Source organism: Bubalus kerabau, chromosome 15, assembly GCF_029407905.1.
Source record: "Bubalus kerabau isolate K-KA32 ecotype Philippines breed swamp buffalo chromosome 15, PCC_UOA_SB_1v2, whole genome shotgun sequence".
NCBI classification, from domain to species: Eukaryota; Metazoa; Chordata; class Mammalia; order Artiodactyla; family Bovidae; genus Bubalus; species Bubalus kerabau.
Genome location: NC_073638.1, coordinates 57,192,889 through 57,210,456, shown reverse-complemented (window position 1 = coordinate 57,210,456; position 17,568 = coordinate 57,192,889). Strand labels below are relative to the sequence as shown.

Genomic DNA, 17,568 nt, shown 5'->3' with positions numbered 1-17,568 from the left:
TGACGTGGAAAGTGAAGAATTGTGTAAGAGTTGCTTTATCTACTGAAAAACCGCCTCAGATCCATTGAGCAAGGTTTATACTGACGTATGAGATTGCTGAGAGAAGGTTGGAAATAACTGTTGCCCCCCAAAATGGTATTTGTCCTCAGGGTAGTATAAAACCTATAAATGTTGTGGCTATAACTGTAAATAACAGGATAACTCCAATGTTTTCATGTTTCTAGAAAACTGTAGGATCCATTATAAAGACTGCATCCTATAGGGATAAATAGGCAGATAAAGAATACAGAAGCTCTGTTTGCATGTATGTATTGAACAATTCATCTGTAATTTACATCTCAGCAGATATGTGTAACTAGTGAGAAGGCGGTTATCATCTGATATGTAGTGCATTGCTAGAAACAAAGCTGTTAAGATTTGTAAAACTAAACAAATACCTTTTAGGAACCAAAACTTCATCATGATGAAATGTTTGATGGAGCTGGAATGGGCATGATTTTTCAGTGTTGGTCATTAGTGCTCTTGTAGTTGAATAATAATGAGTTTTCATGTCAATGGCCATGGTTAGATTCCATGTAAGAATAATGATAGCATACATTGTATTTTAAGTACTATTTTTGTAATTAGTTTTGTGGGGAGTTTTCTTCAAAACCTTCATGGTCGGTTTGAGTTGATTGTGGGTGGTAATGTTGGAATTGTGTTGAATTTTCATGGATTTTTGGGGGGATTAATAGTGTTTGGATTTATTTGTGGTTGTTGTTCAGTCACCAAGTCATGTCTGACTATTTGCAACCCTATGGACTGCAGCATGCCAGGCCTCCCTGTACCTCACCATCTCCTGGAGGTTGCCCAAATTCATGTCCATTGAATAAGTGATGCCATCCAACCATCTCATCATCTGTTTCCCTCTTCTCCTCCTGCCCTCAGTCTTTCCCAGAATCAGGGTCTTTTCCAGTCTCTCAGCTGCTTGAATACTTTTTATACGGACTTTTGCCAGAAAAGTGATATCTTTGCTTTTTAATACACTAAGTTTGTCATAGCTTTGGATTTATTTAGGGGAGATGTTAGTGGTGTTTGGGAGTTCCTGGTGGCTCAGACAGTAAAGAATCCACCTGTAATGCAGGAGACCTGGGTTCGATCCCTGGGTTGGGAAGATCCCCTAGAGGGAGGGGCATGGCAACCAACTCCAGTATTCTTGCCTGGAGAATCCCCATGGACAGAAGAACCTGGCAGGCTACAGTCCATGGGGTTGCAAAGAGTCAGACACGACAGAGCAACTAAGCACAGCATTAGTGGTGTTTGGTTATACAACAGCTTGGCTTCTGAGCAGTATCCTGAAGTTTGGATCTCCAATAAGACTGTATTAGGAGCATTTTTTTCAGATTTAATAACAGAATTTTCAGTGGTATTTTATGTTTTAAAAGATGAGGAAGTGGAGGTTGTGTTTTAAGTTTAGTGGTTTGGGAGATTGGATAATTCATGATGCAGGTGATTCTGAGTTTTTTTAGTGAAGAGGCTCTGGGGACTGCAGCACTATATAGCTGTGGTTGATTAGTGATTATTACTGGTTGATCATTGCGTATTGGTGTTGTGGTTATTACGGAGACTACTCGTTGTAATTAAATAGAATTATGTTTAGGAAGAGGGTGATGAGGAATGAGGAAATACACCTTGATTAGATCTTTTTGGTCTGATACTAATGTAGAGATTTTTATCTGAATAAGGGAAGTAATTTTTGGTAAAATATTTTCTAATCAACAGGCTGATTTCTGGTTTGTTGATAGATTTAAGTAGGGTGATAAACAGTGTATAATAATACTTTCCCTCTTAGGGAAAATACCCTAAGGGTTTGGAAAGTCTGAATATATTTGAAGAGTAAACTTTAAATTCTGTGTGTTATTATTAATTTCAAGGCCTAAGGTAAAACCTAGAATGGTTATGGCAAGGGAAGTTGGTTTTAGGTAATAAGGTATAGTTATTTGAGGGATTGTTGTTGGGGGGGGGTATTGTTGAAAATAAAGCGAGCTTCTGATTAATGGATGTTTGATGGAACTGACTAGGAGAGGATTATTTCCATTATTAAAGTTAGGGTGGAAAAGCGAGGTTGTCCTAGTCGTGCAAAGATGATAAGGCGAGTGCTGTAGACAGCTGTGAGGGACGTAGCAATTAGACTTAGCAGGATCAGGTGCTGGTATTGACATGTTAGCAGTTTGGATTATCAGATCTTTAAATTCAACAAGGAAAGGCATTCCTGTTAGTGCTAGGCCAGTCGTAAAGGCAGTTGTGGTAAAGAGTATTGCTTTAAACAGGCCTCCTATTTTTATGGATATGAGCATATCAATAACATGACTTTAAAGAAACCATATGTGCAGATATGGAGAAATGCTTGGGAGGGTTGATTAATGCCAGTTGTTACTATTATAGGCCTAGTTGGCTTGAAGTGGAAAAAGCAGCAATATTTTTTTTAACATTCTGGGTAAGAGTGCATATTGCCATAAACAGTTACTGTTTGAATAAATTTATTATTTTCTGTTAAAGGATAAAAGTGGATGAGTAAGAAAATACCTGCTACCACTACTGTGCTTGAGTGGAGCAGGGCTGAGACAGGGGTAGGGCCTCCTGATGCTGAGGGACTGCAGTCCTGGGTGGAGGCCAAGTTGGGCGGATTTTCCAGTTGCAGCTAGTATGAGTCCTAGTAGGGGTAGATTTGAGTGATTTAGTTGGAGTATAAAGACTTGTTGAAGATCTCATGCATTTAAATTATCAGAAATCATGCTATTACTATAACAAATCTGATCGCTCCAATATGGTTCTATAGAATTGCTTGTAGAGTAGCTGTATGTGCATCTGCTCATCTATATCATCACCCAATAAGCAGAAAAGATCATTCCGACCCCCTCACATCCAATGAAAAGCTGTAAAGGTTATTAGCAGTAACAAGAATTAGTATTGTGATAAAAGGAGTAAATATTTGAGGAATCCACTGACGTTAGGATCTGAGTATAGGTATCATATTGAGAATTCTATGATGGGTCGTGGAACAAATAATGCTACTGGTATGATTATTGAGAAATAGTCTATTTTAAAGCTGAGTGATAACCTGAGAGTTTGGATAGTGATTCAGTATCAGTTTGAGATAATCATTCATGCAGGCCAAGAGATTATTATTGGGATTATACTAATAATAAAAGCGTATGAGATAATGGATACTGTCACTCTTATTGGTTGATATTTGTTATGATTGGTATTAATATAAATAATGTAACGCATGTGAAAGGAAAATTTATTACTTTTATTTGTAGTTGCACCAATTTTTTGGTTCCTAAGACCAATGGATAACTACTATGCTTTAAAAGTTTGAGAAAGTCATGTTACATGGTATTTTACCATAAACGCATGCTAGTCACGTGAAGACATTAGACCAAGAGTCAGATATTGCTGACAGCAGTTCTTACATACTTTCTTGGTAAATAAGGCTAAATCTTCTGTCTCTAGATTCACAGACTAGTCCTTTTCAAGACTATACTTGCAGTACAAGGGGCCTAAAATGACTTGGGGATTTCGTGGTAGAAGCAGAGAGGTAAAATATGAAGTGTCGATGAGGGCATTTTCTTGTGTAGAAGATTGTAAGATGTTACTAATGTGATGCGTGTATTTGCCTTGTTATATTATGATTAGTATGTATATGGAGTATAAGGCAGGAATTACTGTATTAATTCCTATTAGAGTAATTGTAATAGTTGATCATGAGAAGGATGCTATTACTACAAATAGCCCTCCAATCAGACTAATGGCTGGGGTAGAGGTAAATTTGTAAGACCAGCAACCTTAGGCCTCAGGCTAAGGTTATTGTTTGGCTGTGAATTCGTTCATAACGTGAATTTGTTAAGCGGAATCATATGGATGATGTGAAGCCACGGGCAATTATTAGAGTGGTAGCTCCTGTATAACTTCAAGGTGTTTGGATAAGAATAGCTACAATAACAAGTGCCAGGTGGCTGATGGAAGAATATGCGATGAGTGATTTTGATCTGTTTGATATAAGCAAATTGAACTGGTTGTAGTTATAGGGATAATATGAGAAAAGGATATACTGTAAAATCTGTTAGTGGATTTAGTGTTGTTACAATTCATAATACGCCATGCTGCTGCTACTGCTAAGTCACTTCAGTCATGTCCGACTCTGTGAGACCCCAGAGACAGCAGCCCACCAGGCTCCCCCGTCCCTGGGATTCTCCAGGCAAGAACACTGGAATGGGTTGCCATTTCCTTCTCCAATGCGTGAAAGTGGAAAGTGAAAGTGAAGTCACTCAGTCGTGTCTGACTCTTAGCGACCCCATGGACTGCAGCCTACCAGGCTCCTCCGTCCATGGGATTTTCCAGGCAAGAGTACTGGAGTGGGGTGCCATCGCCTTCTCCGATAATACGCCATAACCGCCAAGTTTTAGTGATATGCCTGTAAGTACTATGGAACCTGCAATGGGGGCTTCTACACATGCTTTGGGCAATCAAAGATGAAGGCCCTAGAGTGGTATTTTTACCATAAATGCATGCTAGTCATGTGAAGACATTAGATCAAGAATCAGATATTGCTTGAGTTCAGTAGTGAAGTGTTAAGAAATTTAGGGAGCCTGTAACATTTTGGATATAGTGAGAGAGCTCCTACTAAGTGTATAGAATAAAACATAAAGGCCTGTGTTAAGGTGTTCTGTTTGATTACCTCATCAGATGATGGTAAGTGTTAGGACTATTATTGCCTCAAATAGAATGTAGTGTACAATTAACTCTAGAGCAGTAAATGTTATGATTATGGTCACTCCCACAGGTAGGGATTTCTGAAGGCTATACCAGCTGAGCTCAGTCCAAGAGGCCTCACTGCTAACAGCTCTGCTGTTGACCTCAGTGGCCAAAGGTTCAATCTCTAAATATTAAAGGCGCTGGGACATAGTTACCGAGTGGGCAGTCTGTTTCTCATCTCTAGATTAATAAGCCCATTCCCCAGACCTAATCTGACCTGACCTTAGCCCCAACCTGACCCTTGATCCTGACTGCAGACCAGATGGCACACTCCTCCTGTTTGTTGCAGGGACTGGGAGGATGAGGGAAGGCAGGGCTGGGGAGCACCCCAGGCCTGGAAGGAAGAGTTCTCACCAGTGATGTCTCACAGAGGAGTTTGCTCCCACGCACCAGGTTCCCAATGGTGATGTGGAAGTAGGTGTTGCCGCTGCTCCAGTTGGAGATCTTGGTGAAGGGGTGAGTGGTCAGGATGTCCTAGGGGAGCAGAGAGAATCTGGGGCTGCACATCTGGACCATCTGACCTCACTCCCCTCAGCTCCAGCCCACAGACACCACCACACAAAGGACCTCAGGCCCTCAGACAAGGCAAGGAGCAAGAGGGTAGAGGCCAGCTGTGCCATGGAGCTGCTGTGGGAGGCAGGCCTTGGTTGGGACCAGCTAGTGGGACAACCAAGGAAGCCCAGGGGGTTGTCACATGTGTGGGGCTGGAATTGGAGGTTTTAAGAGGATGAGGAAACTGAAACTGAAGTCCCAGATGAGACGATCCAGTGGAGTTGAAGGAGGGAGACAGGAAGACACAGCCTTGCAGAACACAGTGTATGCACTGGGTAGAGAAGCAGCCCAGGGAAGTGCCTGAGAGGGAGACCAAGGGAGAGGCAAGGAAAGCCAGGTGAGTGGGCCTGTGGATCCAAGCGGAAGGTGGTGGTCATTGCCCCCTTCGCCAGCAGCCCCAGTGGTGCTCTCCTGTGTCAGGGGTAGGACCTGCTCAGCCCACACATCTGAGCATCAGTTACCCCAGCACAGCCTGACACCTGACCAACTGTGGACAGAGAGCATTCTGGAGAGGGGAAGGGGTTGGTAGTGTCTGATGATGCTGGAAGACCAAGCACTAAAGAATTGAATGGATTTCATAGTGAGGACTTCGTTAGTAACTCAGAGAGCAGTTTTGATGGAGAGATGAGAGGTAAGGAAGTAGATACAGCAAACATGGACAGCCTCTCAGGACATGTGGCCAGGAGGGTAGATGAAGTGAGGATATTGGTAGCTGACAGAGTGTCTTGAAGTTTGGTTCTGGTGTCCTTTGTTAAAAGTACAGACAGAAAAGCCCCCCTTACCTGCCCTTCCCTGTCACTGCTCACCTTGGTTCTGGGATCAATGAGGCTGACCCCATACTTGTTGATGGCAATTAAGAGGATCTCAGGAAAGTTTGGCTCTGTAGTTTGCTAGTTTAAAAAAAAAAAAATCAGATGGGGAACCTAGAGCAGGAAATGTTTTGTACATTTGGGGAGAAATAAAGCTGCCCCCAGCTGGGCTTAAGTCTGCCTCTCCCGCCACAACCTCAAGTTTCTACCTCTTCTGGGTCCTCAGTGCTATCCTGAATCCTTTCATGGAACCCCAGCAACCGGCAAGAGTTTCATCCCTTCTGTCCTCTTCTCTAGGAGTCCCTGCGGTCTCTCTCTCTCTCTAAGCTCTAAAGTCTCTCATCTTTAAAAGACCTCCTTGAACCCTATACTTGCCTCCAGATGCACTTGCCTACCTCTCTTTCTTGCACAGCCAAGCTGTGTCAAAGGGCCCCCGTCCCAGGTGTGGAGTGAGGCCACCACTCCTCTCCATTCTGACCTGGCCCCCCACGCCTCATGCCCATCCCCTCGCGCCAGTCTCTTCTCCATTCTCCTGCCTCTGGTCCCATCAACCCTGTTCAAAAGCCTCCAGGGCTGGGCACCACCTTCAGGAGGAAACCTACCTGCCTGTCACCGCAGTCTGCTCACCTCACACCTCATGCCCATCCACACTCACCCACTTGCACTTCCTGCCCATGCCTGAGCTCTCACACCTCTGGGTCTTTGCTGAGGCCGGACTGTCTGCCAGGAACACTGCCCCTAGGGTCTCCCTGGAAAGCTCAGGTGTTGTCTCTCCCAGGAAGCCTTCTCAGCCTTCACAGTATGGTTGGGCTTCCCAGGCTCTGCCACCTCCATGAGGGCTCCCCACTGTCACACAGCACAGATCCTCTATTGCTCTGACCTTTGTACACATCTGCCTCCCCTGCCAGGCGAGGTGCTGGCCCCTCAGTGTCCTAGGACTGAGCCCAGGGCCCAGTACTCAGCTGAGACACCTAGCTGGGACAAAGCTGAGGGTCGTTTCCTCCTTTCAGTGCCAGGCAGGTGGCAGAGACCATTGTAGTCTCCCCAAGTCATGGGGAGGAGTCCTGGTAACATGTGGTTCCCCTCCCCGTCTCTGAGAATCACCCACCCACAGCGTACCTTCACCTCAAAGAAGGCTGAGCCGAAGGTGGGCCACTTGAAGATGAGCTTCAGGAAGGCCAGCTTGGCCTCCTCCTTGGACTTCCCCGCGTGCTTGTTGAAATAGGCGACGATGGACTGCAGAGGGAGGGTGGGTCAGAGCCTCTCCCCTGCCAACCTCTCCCCTGCACTGTCAGCAGCTGTCATGGGCCACAGGGGGCCAGCAGTCTCCCACTAATACCAGTTAATGGACTCCTGACAGCCCTTCCCTCCCCAAAGCAAGCAGGTCAAACAGTATCAAGGAAAACCGGGTCACCTTAGTAACCAGGACCAGACAAATTGCTGCAAAGTGACCAGCTGAATTTACAGGGGTCACAAGAGATACTTCCCTGGGCTACTTTTCAGCACCTGCCCCCTTGACCCTGGGGTGTCCAGAGACCCATTCGGAAGGGGGGGGCCTGTTCCCACTGTCTCCCTCTGTGCTCACCCGCTTCCAGTCATCAGGCGAGACCTGCCGGATGAGGTCCTGGGGCACCAGCTCCCGAAGCAGCTTGGGGATACTGGGGAAGTAGGACTTGTCCTCCTCAAACTTGACCCTATAGATGAGCGCCCCCAGCTGCAGCACCTCTTCCCGTGTGCACTTGTGGTAGCCTCGGAGATACTTGGGCAACTCCTGCCAGAGACAGAGAAGGTCACAGGCGTGGAGGCACCTGGAGGAAGCAGGCTTCTCCCCTTAAACCCCCCCACTGTGAGGCTGGGTCCACCTGCTCCCCAAGGGGGGAGGCACAGGACAGGGAAACAGCCTTAGGCCACACAGATGCAGCGCTTTACAGTTTTCAATCAGAGCCAGGGGTGAATATCATCTCATTTACCCTCATAACAGTCCAGTGAGGCAAGCAGCTCCATTTCAAAGATGGACACTCAGAGGGACCAGCTGGGGTGCCTGAGACTGTTCCATAACTCTAGCCCCCCCACCAGGCCAGTCCTTCCTTGGGAAAAAGCCTCTCTGGCTGGCCGCCTCCCACTGTGTTCCCTTGAGACCCACGGGCTTCCTCAGCAGCACCAGCCCCTTCCCCACCTTTCAGACCCAGAACCACAGTCACTGAAGATGAGCTGACCGAAAGCAAAGATGAAGCCTCTAACGCTGCCCACAGGCTCCTGGAAATTTAACAACCGTCTTATCCACTCTCTGAAGAGTAGGGAACCGAGGACACCCCGAAGACACGCTGCAGAGCAGGAACTACCCACCCACCTTGGGGTCTACTCAGCAGGTCTCTGCTTTCACCGTCAGTACTCAAGGCGGCTGTACAAGCACAGCCCAGAGCTACCGGACAGCTCACCTGGTAATAGTGGAAGATGGAATCAGCCATGGGGTCCTTCCCCGGCACTGTGGTGGTCCACAGCTTCTTCATGAAGAACACTTGGTAGGTCAGCAAGGGCACGACTCCTGGGGCAGAGGGCAGGCGGTCACCCAGAAGATGCCAGCACAGAGGGCTGTCCAGCCCAGCACCAGCCCTGGAGGAAGCCCCAGCCTGGGGCCCCACCCACATGGGCCTCAGGTATGGCACTCAGCCAGCACCTGCCAGCCCCAGACCTCAGATGATCCCAGGACTCAGCCTCACGTTACCATCCCTGACAGGCCGGGCTTTCTTTATCCAGTCCGTCAGATGTCGTACAAAGTCGAAGAAGAAGTCGTTCTCAGGGACGCTGATGACCTAGGGACACGGTCGTTCTAGTCCACTCATTTTAACTTGAGCAATACTGAGTTCTCTGATTTTCCCACCCAAGGCCTCCCCGACAACCCCGTCTCCAGAAAGATTCCTGCTTGCAGCCAGAGTGGATGTCTGTGGATCAGCCCCATCTTGCCCCAGTTTTGCCTGCTGAGTATCTGGCCAGTGACAGTGACCACTCATTCAGCAAAGAGTCACTGATCACTGCCCTAGGACCCTGGGAAAAAAAGGCTGAGATGGGGGCCCAGTCCCTGCTTTGGACATTCTATGGCATCCATTTCCTGAGCCACCCACAGACTCTAAGTCCCTCCCGCCCAGGTCCAGGACCTCACCCGATCACTTCGGGTCACAGTGTCTGGTACAGGGTCAGACTAGTGAGGAGACAGACAAGAATTCACACAGAACTCTGGGTGAGCAACAACAGGAAGCACCTGACCTGTGCAAGGGTCAGGGAAGCCCCCAAGGGAAGGGCTTTAGAGCTGGACCTTTGTCCCCCCATATTTATGTCCATGGAAGTCAATGAGGGGCGGAGGCAGGGCCCTGTGCTTCAGAGCCACACCTACCTGGATCTGAGTCCCTGCTGTGTGATCTGGGATAAGTTACTTAACCTTTCTGAGCCCAGGGACTTGTGATCTATTAGTGGGGATAGTCACCCTCTCTCTTCAAGGGCTTTTTCAAAGGTGAACTGAGAGCCTGGCAGCTGAGGGACCAGTCAAATCAAATCTGGAAAGTACATGTGTTGGGGGGCAGGGTGAGGAGCCTAGTGTGTCCAGAACCCAGAGTGCCATGTGGCTCCCAAGAGAGCTGTAGCCAGGTGTGCAATGGCTCAGACGAGAGAGATAGAGGGACAGCGGCTGCATGGAAGGGACCACTGCGGGGATGTAAGGAGGAGGCAGAATCAGAGGCCGTGTGCAAAAGTGCCTCTTCCTCTCTTGCCCCATCCTTCCTTCTGTCTCTCTCCCTACCCACACTGTCCCATAAGCTCCCAGAGGCCCAGCAAATTTCCCAGTAGACAGCCCAACAGCAGGTAGATTAGCAACCAATGACCACACATGACCCACCTTATCTGCAATTTTGACAAAGAGGCTGAATCCCTCAGAGGACTTGAGGAGCAGCCGGGTGGCAATGTTCTGGCAGAAGTCCTTGGCCTTGGTGCTGGACTCCACCTCGAAGGCCTGGTGTGGGGAGGCACTTGCTTGGCTCCAGCAGGGCCTCTTGCACCCCTAATGGCTGGGCCTCAGATAGAGCCCCTTCCCATTCAAGACACCCTCCTTCTGATGGGGCTTCCCCAGAGCTCAACACAATGCTTAAGTATACAAACTACCATGTATAAAATAAACAAGCTACAAGGATATACTGTACAACACAGGGAATAGAGCCAATATTTTATAATAACTATAAATGGAATACAGCCTTGAAAAACTGTGATTCATGGGCTCCCCTGGTAGCTCAATGGTAAAAAATCTGCCTGCCAATGCAGAAGGCATGGGTTCAAACCCTGATCCGAGAAGATCCCACATGCCTCAGCCACAACTAGTGAGCCTGTGCTCTAGAGCCCAGGGACCACAACTGCTGAAGGCTGTGTCCCGAGAGCCTGTGCTCTGCAACAAGAGAAGCCACCACGGTGAGAAGCCTCTGCGCTGCAACTAGAGAAAAGTCTGCGCAGCAATGAAGACCAAGCACAGCCAAAAAAATAAATAAAATCATCTTTAAAATGGTGAATCACTGTGTTGTACAGCTGACACTCATAATATTGTACATGAACTATACTTCCATTAAAAATAAATTTAAAAAAAAAGTAAAAGCACTTCCTGTCTGGATCTTCCCAGGTGGTACCCTTCCCAGCCCCCCAAGCAGTTTCAAGCCTTGGCCTCCAGGGTCCTGGGTGTGGCTGTACAAGCATGAGTGGAGGCCAAGGAAGCGCAGAAGAGACAGGGCGGGTGGAATAAAAGAGACTGAAGGAGGGAGAAAACAAACTCCAGAAAGGTGAGGCATCAGGAGGGAGGAAGCCTCCCAGACGGGCTGAGAGGGATAGGCGAGTCGGGGGAAGTTTAGAAGAAGGAGGGCAGTTTGGGGGTCGGGGGGGATGTTCCATGTAACCTTCCACCAGGGACAGGAAAGGATTTCAGCAAGATTTTCTGTCCTTGTGTCTAGAATCCTAAAATAGTATTTCTGAGTCTCTAGTCTCTAGACAAGTTTTTAAGCTGCTTTTCAAACCAAAAGTTTCAATGTTGGTCTTGTTTATCTGAATGAGATGCTGTGCTGGGATGGGGAAGCGAGAATAGATCATAAGTCAGCCTGACCAAATGGGTGTGACAAGAAGACAAATAAGACCTCTGCCCAGGGGACCAAGGTAGAGGAGACTCACAGGTCAAGTGAAAAGGAGGAAAGGGGTCTGCAGGAGAGTGGACTTAGGACAACAGGGGAGGTCTGGGGCTGTGGAGCAGGCAGGCCTGTGCCCAGGAACAGAATGGGCACCGGGGAGGTGACATCAACACAGAGCTCAACTCGGAGGGAGAAAGCACATTTCTGCAAGACAGAGACTCCTCAGAGAAAGGGAGGGATGACTTTGTCAAGGAAGCTGATCCAGTTAGTGCGAGGCTAGACCAGGAACCCGAGGCCTCCTGACCCAAGGAGTCTATGGCCCCAACTCCACTGAGGGGCAGGACAATGGGGGCAAAGATGGGGGTGGTAGAGGAAAGGCATTAGGGCTGCCCCATGTCCCCAAGGGAGCCACGTCCTTCAGGGGCGCCCACAGACGAAGAAGCCAGAGTCCCTTACCTCGTCAGTGTCATCAGGAAAGTAGACCTTGTGGAAAATCTGGGTGGTTTTGTGCTGGATGGCTTCCACCTCCACCAAGTGCGGGGGGTACTTCCGGGACCCATTTCTGAAAACCAGGCGAAGAGGGGAGGGGCCAAGTCAGGAAGTAGCCATGGGAAGCAGAGAACAGAGGAAACTTCGGAGTCAGGCAAACCCCAGTCCTAATCCCTGTCCACCACTTCCTACTAGGTGACAGTCACAAACTCAAGCCTTTTGTTCCTCATCTGTAAAACAAGATGATAATGGTACCCACCAATAGGGATGCAGAGGGGACCGAATGGAGCAAAGGATGCAAGTGAGCTTCACAGAGTATGCAGTGCAACCCAGGCGTCTGCCTCCCCAACATACTTGACATAAAATAGCTTTCTGAGCAACCAGACTCTCAAGCTGTCCAGAATAATACTAGGCACTGCAACCTTTGTTTACTGGGCAGCTGTGGGACCCCAAAGATGGGTCCCAACCACTGATGCTGAGGTCATGACCTCAGCATCGCCAAGGGACTCATCTCCCTAGCCCATGTGGCTGGAAGCCCATCCCAGGGCCCACACTGTGCCTGCTGCCCCCTGTCCCTTGCAGACGGCCGTACCTCAGGGCTTTCTGGAGTCGCTGCAGGCAGTCGATGGCAAGTGGGCAGTGTTTGCGGGACTGCAGGAAGCGCTGCACGTGGGGCAGGAGGATGTTGCTGGGTGGGAAGAGCCCTGTGCACAACCAGAGCAGCTCCCAGCCCCGCTCCTCACTGTACCTGCGGGAAGAGGCATGGTGTCCAGCAGGGCTCCTCACTAGGGCAGTCCATGCCTGCCCTCACCCCCACCCTTCTCTGAGACCAACATGGACCCACCCACCCAACAGTCAGATCCAAATATGCTACTCAAGTGTGGTCGACCAACCTACCCCAGGCCACACACTTACTTGTCACTCGGAGGCAAAGTGCTTGTGCCAAAATGAAAATCACTATGTCACCAAGCACTCTGGGTTCAGTTAAGCTTTTCTGTTTTTTTTTTTTAAGCAAGACTTTCCTATGAAGGAAACAGTATGTGGTTTATTCTGGCAGGAGCTTTTTAACTCGCCTGTTACTTGAAGCAAGAGACACAGGTTCGATCCCTGGGTCAGGAAGATCCCCTGAAGGAGGAAAATGGCAACCCACTCCAGTATTCTTGCCTGGAGAACTCCATGGACAGAGGAGCCTGGCAGGCTGTGGTTCAGGGGGTTGCAAAGTCAGACATGACTGAGCAACTGAGCACAATGAGCATGATTACTTGAGTAGCACTGACTTAGACCAGCCCCAGAGCTCCCTCAGGCACTCCTCTGAGCTCCTTGGGCCTGGAAAGAGGGAAGCGTGGAGGGCTTCCAGAAGGAGGTGGCATCTGATCCAAGCTTTGAAGGATGAGGCAAATTCTAATATGCAGAGGATATGAAAGGTTTTCTTGGCTGTGGGCATGTACAAAAGTTCAGCTGTGTGAACAGATCTTACATGTGGTCCAGTGGTGGATTTTTGTAAGAGATGGAAAGAGTGACAAGGCTAGGGAGGGAGTTGGAGGCCTGGGAATAAGGGGAGAGAGTGGGGCTTGTCTCTGGCTCTGAGATGAGCATGTGCGTGACTCCCCCTCCTGCCACGGTCTGGGCCATCAGGGAGGAGGTGACACCCTCCGGGGTCCAACACCCCCAGCCCATGAGAATTTATGGCCAGAGCTTCTGACAGACAGCCTGCTCAGCCTGAGTGAGGGATGGGACAACTGCTCAGGAGACGCACCCACAGGCAGACAGTGGCATCTGGGCTGGAGACAGGTGTCCAGAGGAGGGTGTCCAGGCAGGGGGCAGCGGGAAATGAGGAGGAGCTGGGGCTGTTCAACTTGAGGGAGGACAGACTCCGAGGGCACATCCACCACCTTTGGTTCTGGACCCTCCTCCATGGACCTTGAGGGAGAGCCCCGAGGACACCTTCCTGCTCCAAGTGAAGGACGATGGCTCCCAGGCAGAGCTGCTGCTGCCTCGGCAGGGAGTGAGCTCCCCGTCTTACCTTCAGCTGCTAGCCCCAGGGGTGGGGGCCCGCCCCTCACCCTCCCCTCACCCTCCCACCACCCTGGCGAACCTGATGTGGTTGTCAGTCAGCTGCTTCAGGATCTGCACATACACCTCGTCCTTGAGGGGCTCGGCCTTCACAGCTCCCTCGAAGATCTGGTCGGTGAGCTCATTAACAGAGCGCATCCTCTTGGACGGGTAGTCACCCATGTACTTGAGCACAGGTGGGGAGCCGTCAAGGAAGGCCGTGGCCAATCAGGGAGCACTGGCCGGGAGGCAGGCGGCCACTCTCTCCAACAGGGTCTGCCCTCCCTGACCCTGTGGCCCTGGCCTCAGGCTGCTCACCCAGGAGATGGGCATAGTGTGCCAACACTACTCTGCATGCCTGCTGCCCACCCTCTCTCCCCAGGTCCTCTGGCCACCCTGCTCCAGGCCCCAACCTCACAAAAGGAATCCTTACAGCAACCAGAACCAACTTTCCAAATCCCAAATCCAACTGTACCACTCCCCTTGGCCGCAGGACACAGTCCCAGCTTCTTAACAGGCCTGGGGAACCTTTCATCCATCGGCCCAGGTCTTTGAATTCCCTTCTTGAACTCTGCGCTCTAGCAGTGTTGAGTTCATCTGTGCCCTTGAAACAGCCAGGCTTTGTTTTGCCTCAGGGCCTTTATGCATGCTTCTCCCTCTGTCAGGAACATTCTTCACCCATCTCCCCTTGGACGGGCCCAGGCAGGTCTCCAGCCTAGATGTCATTTCGTCCAGGAAGCCCTCCCTGTTCTCCAAGGCCAGGTCGGGCCACTGTGCTGTCGGCCCCCATCACAGCACTGGCCCTGACCAGCACGCCTCGCCTCTCAGATCAATTAAGGGCACCATGAGGCCAGAGTCTGCTCACCCCTGTGTTTCCATGCCTGGCCCAGCACACGGCACAGTTTAAATCTGTCAACCAAATGACAGGGTGTGAGGAGACAGCGGACGGGGCAGCCCCCGGCACCCTGGTAAGGGAGTCACCCCGTCAGCATCCCCCCAAGTCTGCCCAGGCCCCAGCAGGGCTCCTTGGAAGGAAGTAGGTGACGAAAACCCTAGAGGCCCAGCCTGGTCCCAGCCTCCCCTGGGGGACCCCTCCCCGTGGCCCCTGCCTGCCCTCCATGTCACCCCCCACCCCCTGTGGGTGCGGATATCAATGAAGGCCATGCAGGCCTCCTGTGAGAGCTCCTCGCTGCCCAGGATCTTCTTGAGCAGGGCCTGCTTGAGCGGCTCCCGCGTGTGGCTCCACAGCCGGTCCTTGCCGCGGGCCTTGGACACCATGACGCGGCTCAGTGTGTGCTTGGGTGGGGGCCTGCGGAGCACAGACAGTTGGCACCGACGGCCAGGTTATAACTCCAGCCCCATCCCGCCCCGTGCAGGAGGCTGAGCGTAGGGAACCGGCCCTGTGCTTCCCTGCTGTCCCCTGTGACCTGGGATGAGTCACCAGCTCTGCCCAGGCCTTACTTTCTCAGCTGACAAATAGAGACACTAACAAGGCTGGCTGGGCCCCGGCCAGCCCTGCCTACCTCCCCAGCCTGCTCGCCCTGGCTCCTCTCTGCTCCCTCTGCTCAGGCCATGGCAGGCATTGCCCATGGCACTCCTCCACCCGGCAGCCCAGACACCACTTGCCCCAGGAAGCCTCCTCTCCATCTCCACCCCTACCCAGCATCTCCATCACAACACCAGGCACACAGGACAACAGCTGCCTGGTTTCACGCCTGCCTCCCCACCAGGACTGTGAGTCCATGAGGCGAGAACAGGCTCACGTCCTGAGTGCCCAGGACTCCACCTAGGGCAGCACAGCCACAGGATCTCAAATGAAGGAGGGATAAGATGACACGACATGAGAAGGGTCACCTCGATAGACTGAAACTGCCCTCTGGCCCCCTCTGACCAGGCCCTTCTCACAGATGGGGGCACCACAAAGTGACCCCACTACGCAGACCAGAGAGTAGCAGAAGCCTGTAGTTCCTCGCCTGTCTCCCTTTCCCCATCACCTGAAGTAGTCGTAGGAAAACTCCTCCAGTGTGTAGGGCTTGGCGCGCACCTCGGGCTCTGCCGTTCGCAGCTGCAGGAGTCGAATAACATCCTGCCTCTGGTCGGGGGTCATGGTGACCAGGGCCTAGAGACCAAGAGACAGGAGCTGAAGTCAACTCTCCAACTAGGGGCCCTGGATCAACATGGTAAAGCGCAGAGCCTTCTTGACTGGGGCTGGGGAAGACTGCCTTCATGGGGGTGGGCCCTGGGCCTGTCTGACCCGGGAGCCCCTTTCCTTCTGGGGAATCTCTGACATTACCACTGCCTCCATCATGCTGGGCTTAAGACCCTTCCCTCAGTGCCCTGTCTGAACGAGGTGGGGTCATCAGAAAGCCTGGACAAGGCAGGGGACACAGTGTGAGAAGTGGCTCAGGAAACACCTGGAAAGCTGGGTTCCAAGTCCTCAGTGTTGGCTGGGGGGATGGGAAGGGGGATTCCAGAGGAGCCAAGGCCTGCCTTCCCAGCTCTGACCTCACTGCCTTTTTAGACAGTGCAAGCCCCATCCCCGTCCTCCCATCCCCTAGGCCACTCTCCTCTGATCCCCCAGCTGGGGCAGGTCCTCATCTGAAGCAGTTTCTAGGCTCCTCTCCACCTGGTATCAGTTTAACAGTTGCCCCAACTTTTAAGTTTGTGGTCCCATGAGACCCCTGGATCATCTTCATAGAAGCTGCACAGCATGAATCTATGGTAATCCCCCACTCTTATTTTATGATGTGGGAATAAGACAAGGAGGGGCCAGAGGAGCCTCCCATCCATCTACCACCCCCAGCCAGGCCACATACCACAATCTCCCTTGGTGGCATAGTGACAGTAGGCATGACATAAACGCAGTCCGTGGGGAAGTCCCCACGCTGCTTGGTCCTCTCGTTGATGCCGCTGGCCCAGCCCGAGTTCATCACCTGTTCGCCCGTGTCGTGGTCCAGGATGAGGAGGTCCCCCTTGGCGAAGCTGAGGAAGCCGGACTCCTCGCCCGCTGGAAGCCAGAGGTGGGCGGGGCCGCACGGGTGTCGGAGGAGGGGCAGAGAGGTCAGAGGTGGGTTGGAACACCTTTATTTGGGTTGATGATCTATAAGCCGCTCCTCCCCACTGGAACTGAAGCCCTGTCCCTCTCAGGTCTGCTCAGGAGCCACCTTGCCACAACCCCCCACACAGACACAGTCGTTGGTCGAAAGCCTTCCATGGCTCCTCACTGTCCTAAAAGATATTCCTCGGCAGGCTCACAAGGCCTATTGCTGGTGACTGTCTTTCTGACTTCCTCTGCCTCCGCCTTCTTGCCCCTTCCACCTTCCCTCACCCATTTCAGCCAAACTGATCTATCTGCAGTTCCCAGCCTCCAACCTGCGCTCTCCAGCCTCGGCTCTGTGATCCTCTCTGCCCCAAACATTCTGCTCACACAAATGTCCTCCCTGAACCCCAGGCTGCATGGGGGCCACCCCCCCAACCCAGGTTCCCATCGCCTCTGAGCTTCCCAGGTCACGGCTCTGTTACAGGGACTGTCACGGTCTGCTCCCACGCCTTCCCCACGGCGGCAGGGCTGGGGTTCACCTCCTTCTCGAGCTCTGCCCAGGACCTCAAAGGCCTATGGACCAGGGATGCGCGGTTTATAGTTGCTATTGCTATCATCACTTGAAGATGGTATTTGGGGAACACTGAGGAGGAACCCCTGATCGCATGTGGAGAAG

The 17,568-nt window shown here is 51.3% G+C and overlaps 1 protein-coding gene across 1 annotated transcript in view; it reads right to left on the bottom strand.

Annotated features, from left to right (window-relative positions):
• MYO7A (myosin VIIA) overlaps nt 1-17,568 on the bottom strand; it is a 104,213-nt gene that overhangs the window by 1,325 nt on the left and 85,320 nt on the right. The window contains exons 36-48 of the mRNA XM_055549164.1: nt 16,669-16,859; nt 15,847-15,971; nt 15,004-15,161; nt 13,896-14,049; nt 12,393-12,548; nt 11,768-11,873; nt 10,048-10,161; nt 8,884-8,971; nt 8,597-8,703; nt 7,744-7,929; nt 7,278-7,394; nt 6,156-6,239; nt 5,152-5,271 (exon numbers count right to left, since the gene is read on the bottom strand). Of these exons, the coding sequence (XP_055405139.1) occupies nt 5,152-5,271; nt 6,156-6,239; nt 7,278-7,394; nt 7,744-7,929; nt 8,597-8,703; nt 8,884-8,971; nt 10,048-10,161; nt 11,768-11,873; nt 12,393-12,548; nt 13,896-14,049; nt 15,004-15,161; nt 15,847-15,971; nt 16,669-16,859 (1,706 nt within the window). The remainder of the gene's footprint in view (nt 1-5,151; nt 5,272-6,155; nt 6,240-7,277; nt 7,395-7,743; nt 7,930-8,596; nt 8,704-8,883; nt 8,972-10,047; nt 10,162-11,767; nt 11,874-12,392; nt 12,549-13,895; nt 14,050-15,003; nt 15,162-15,846; nt 15,972-16,668; nt 16,860-17,568) is intronic.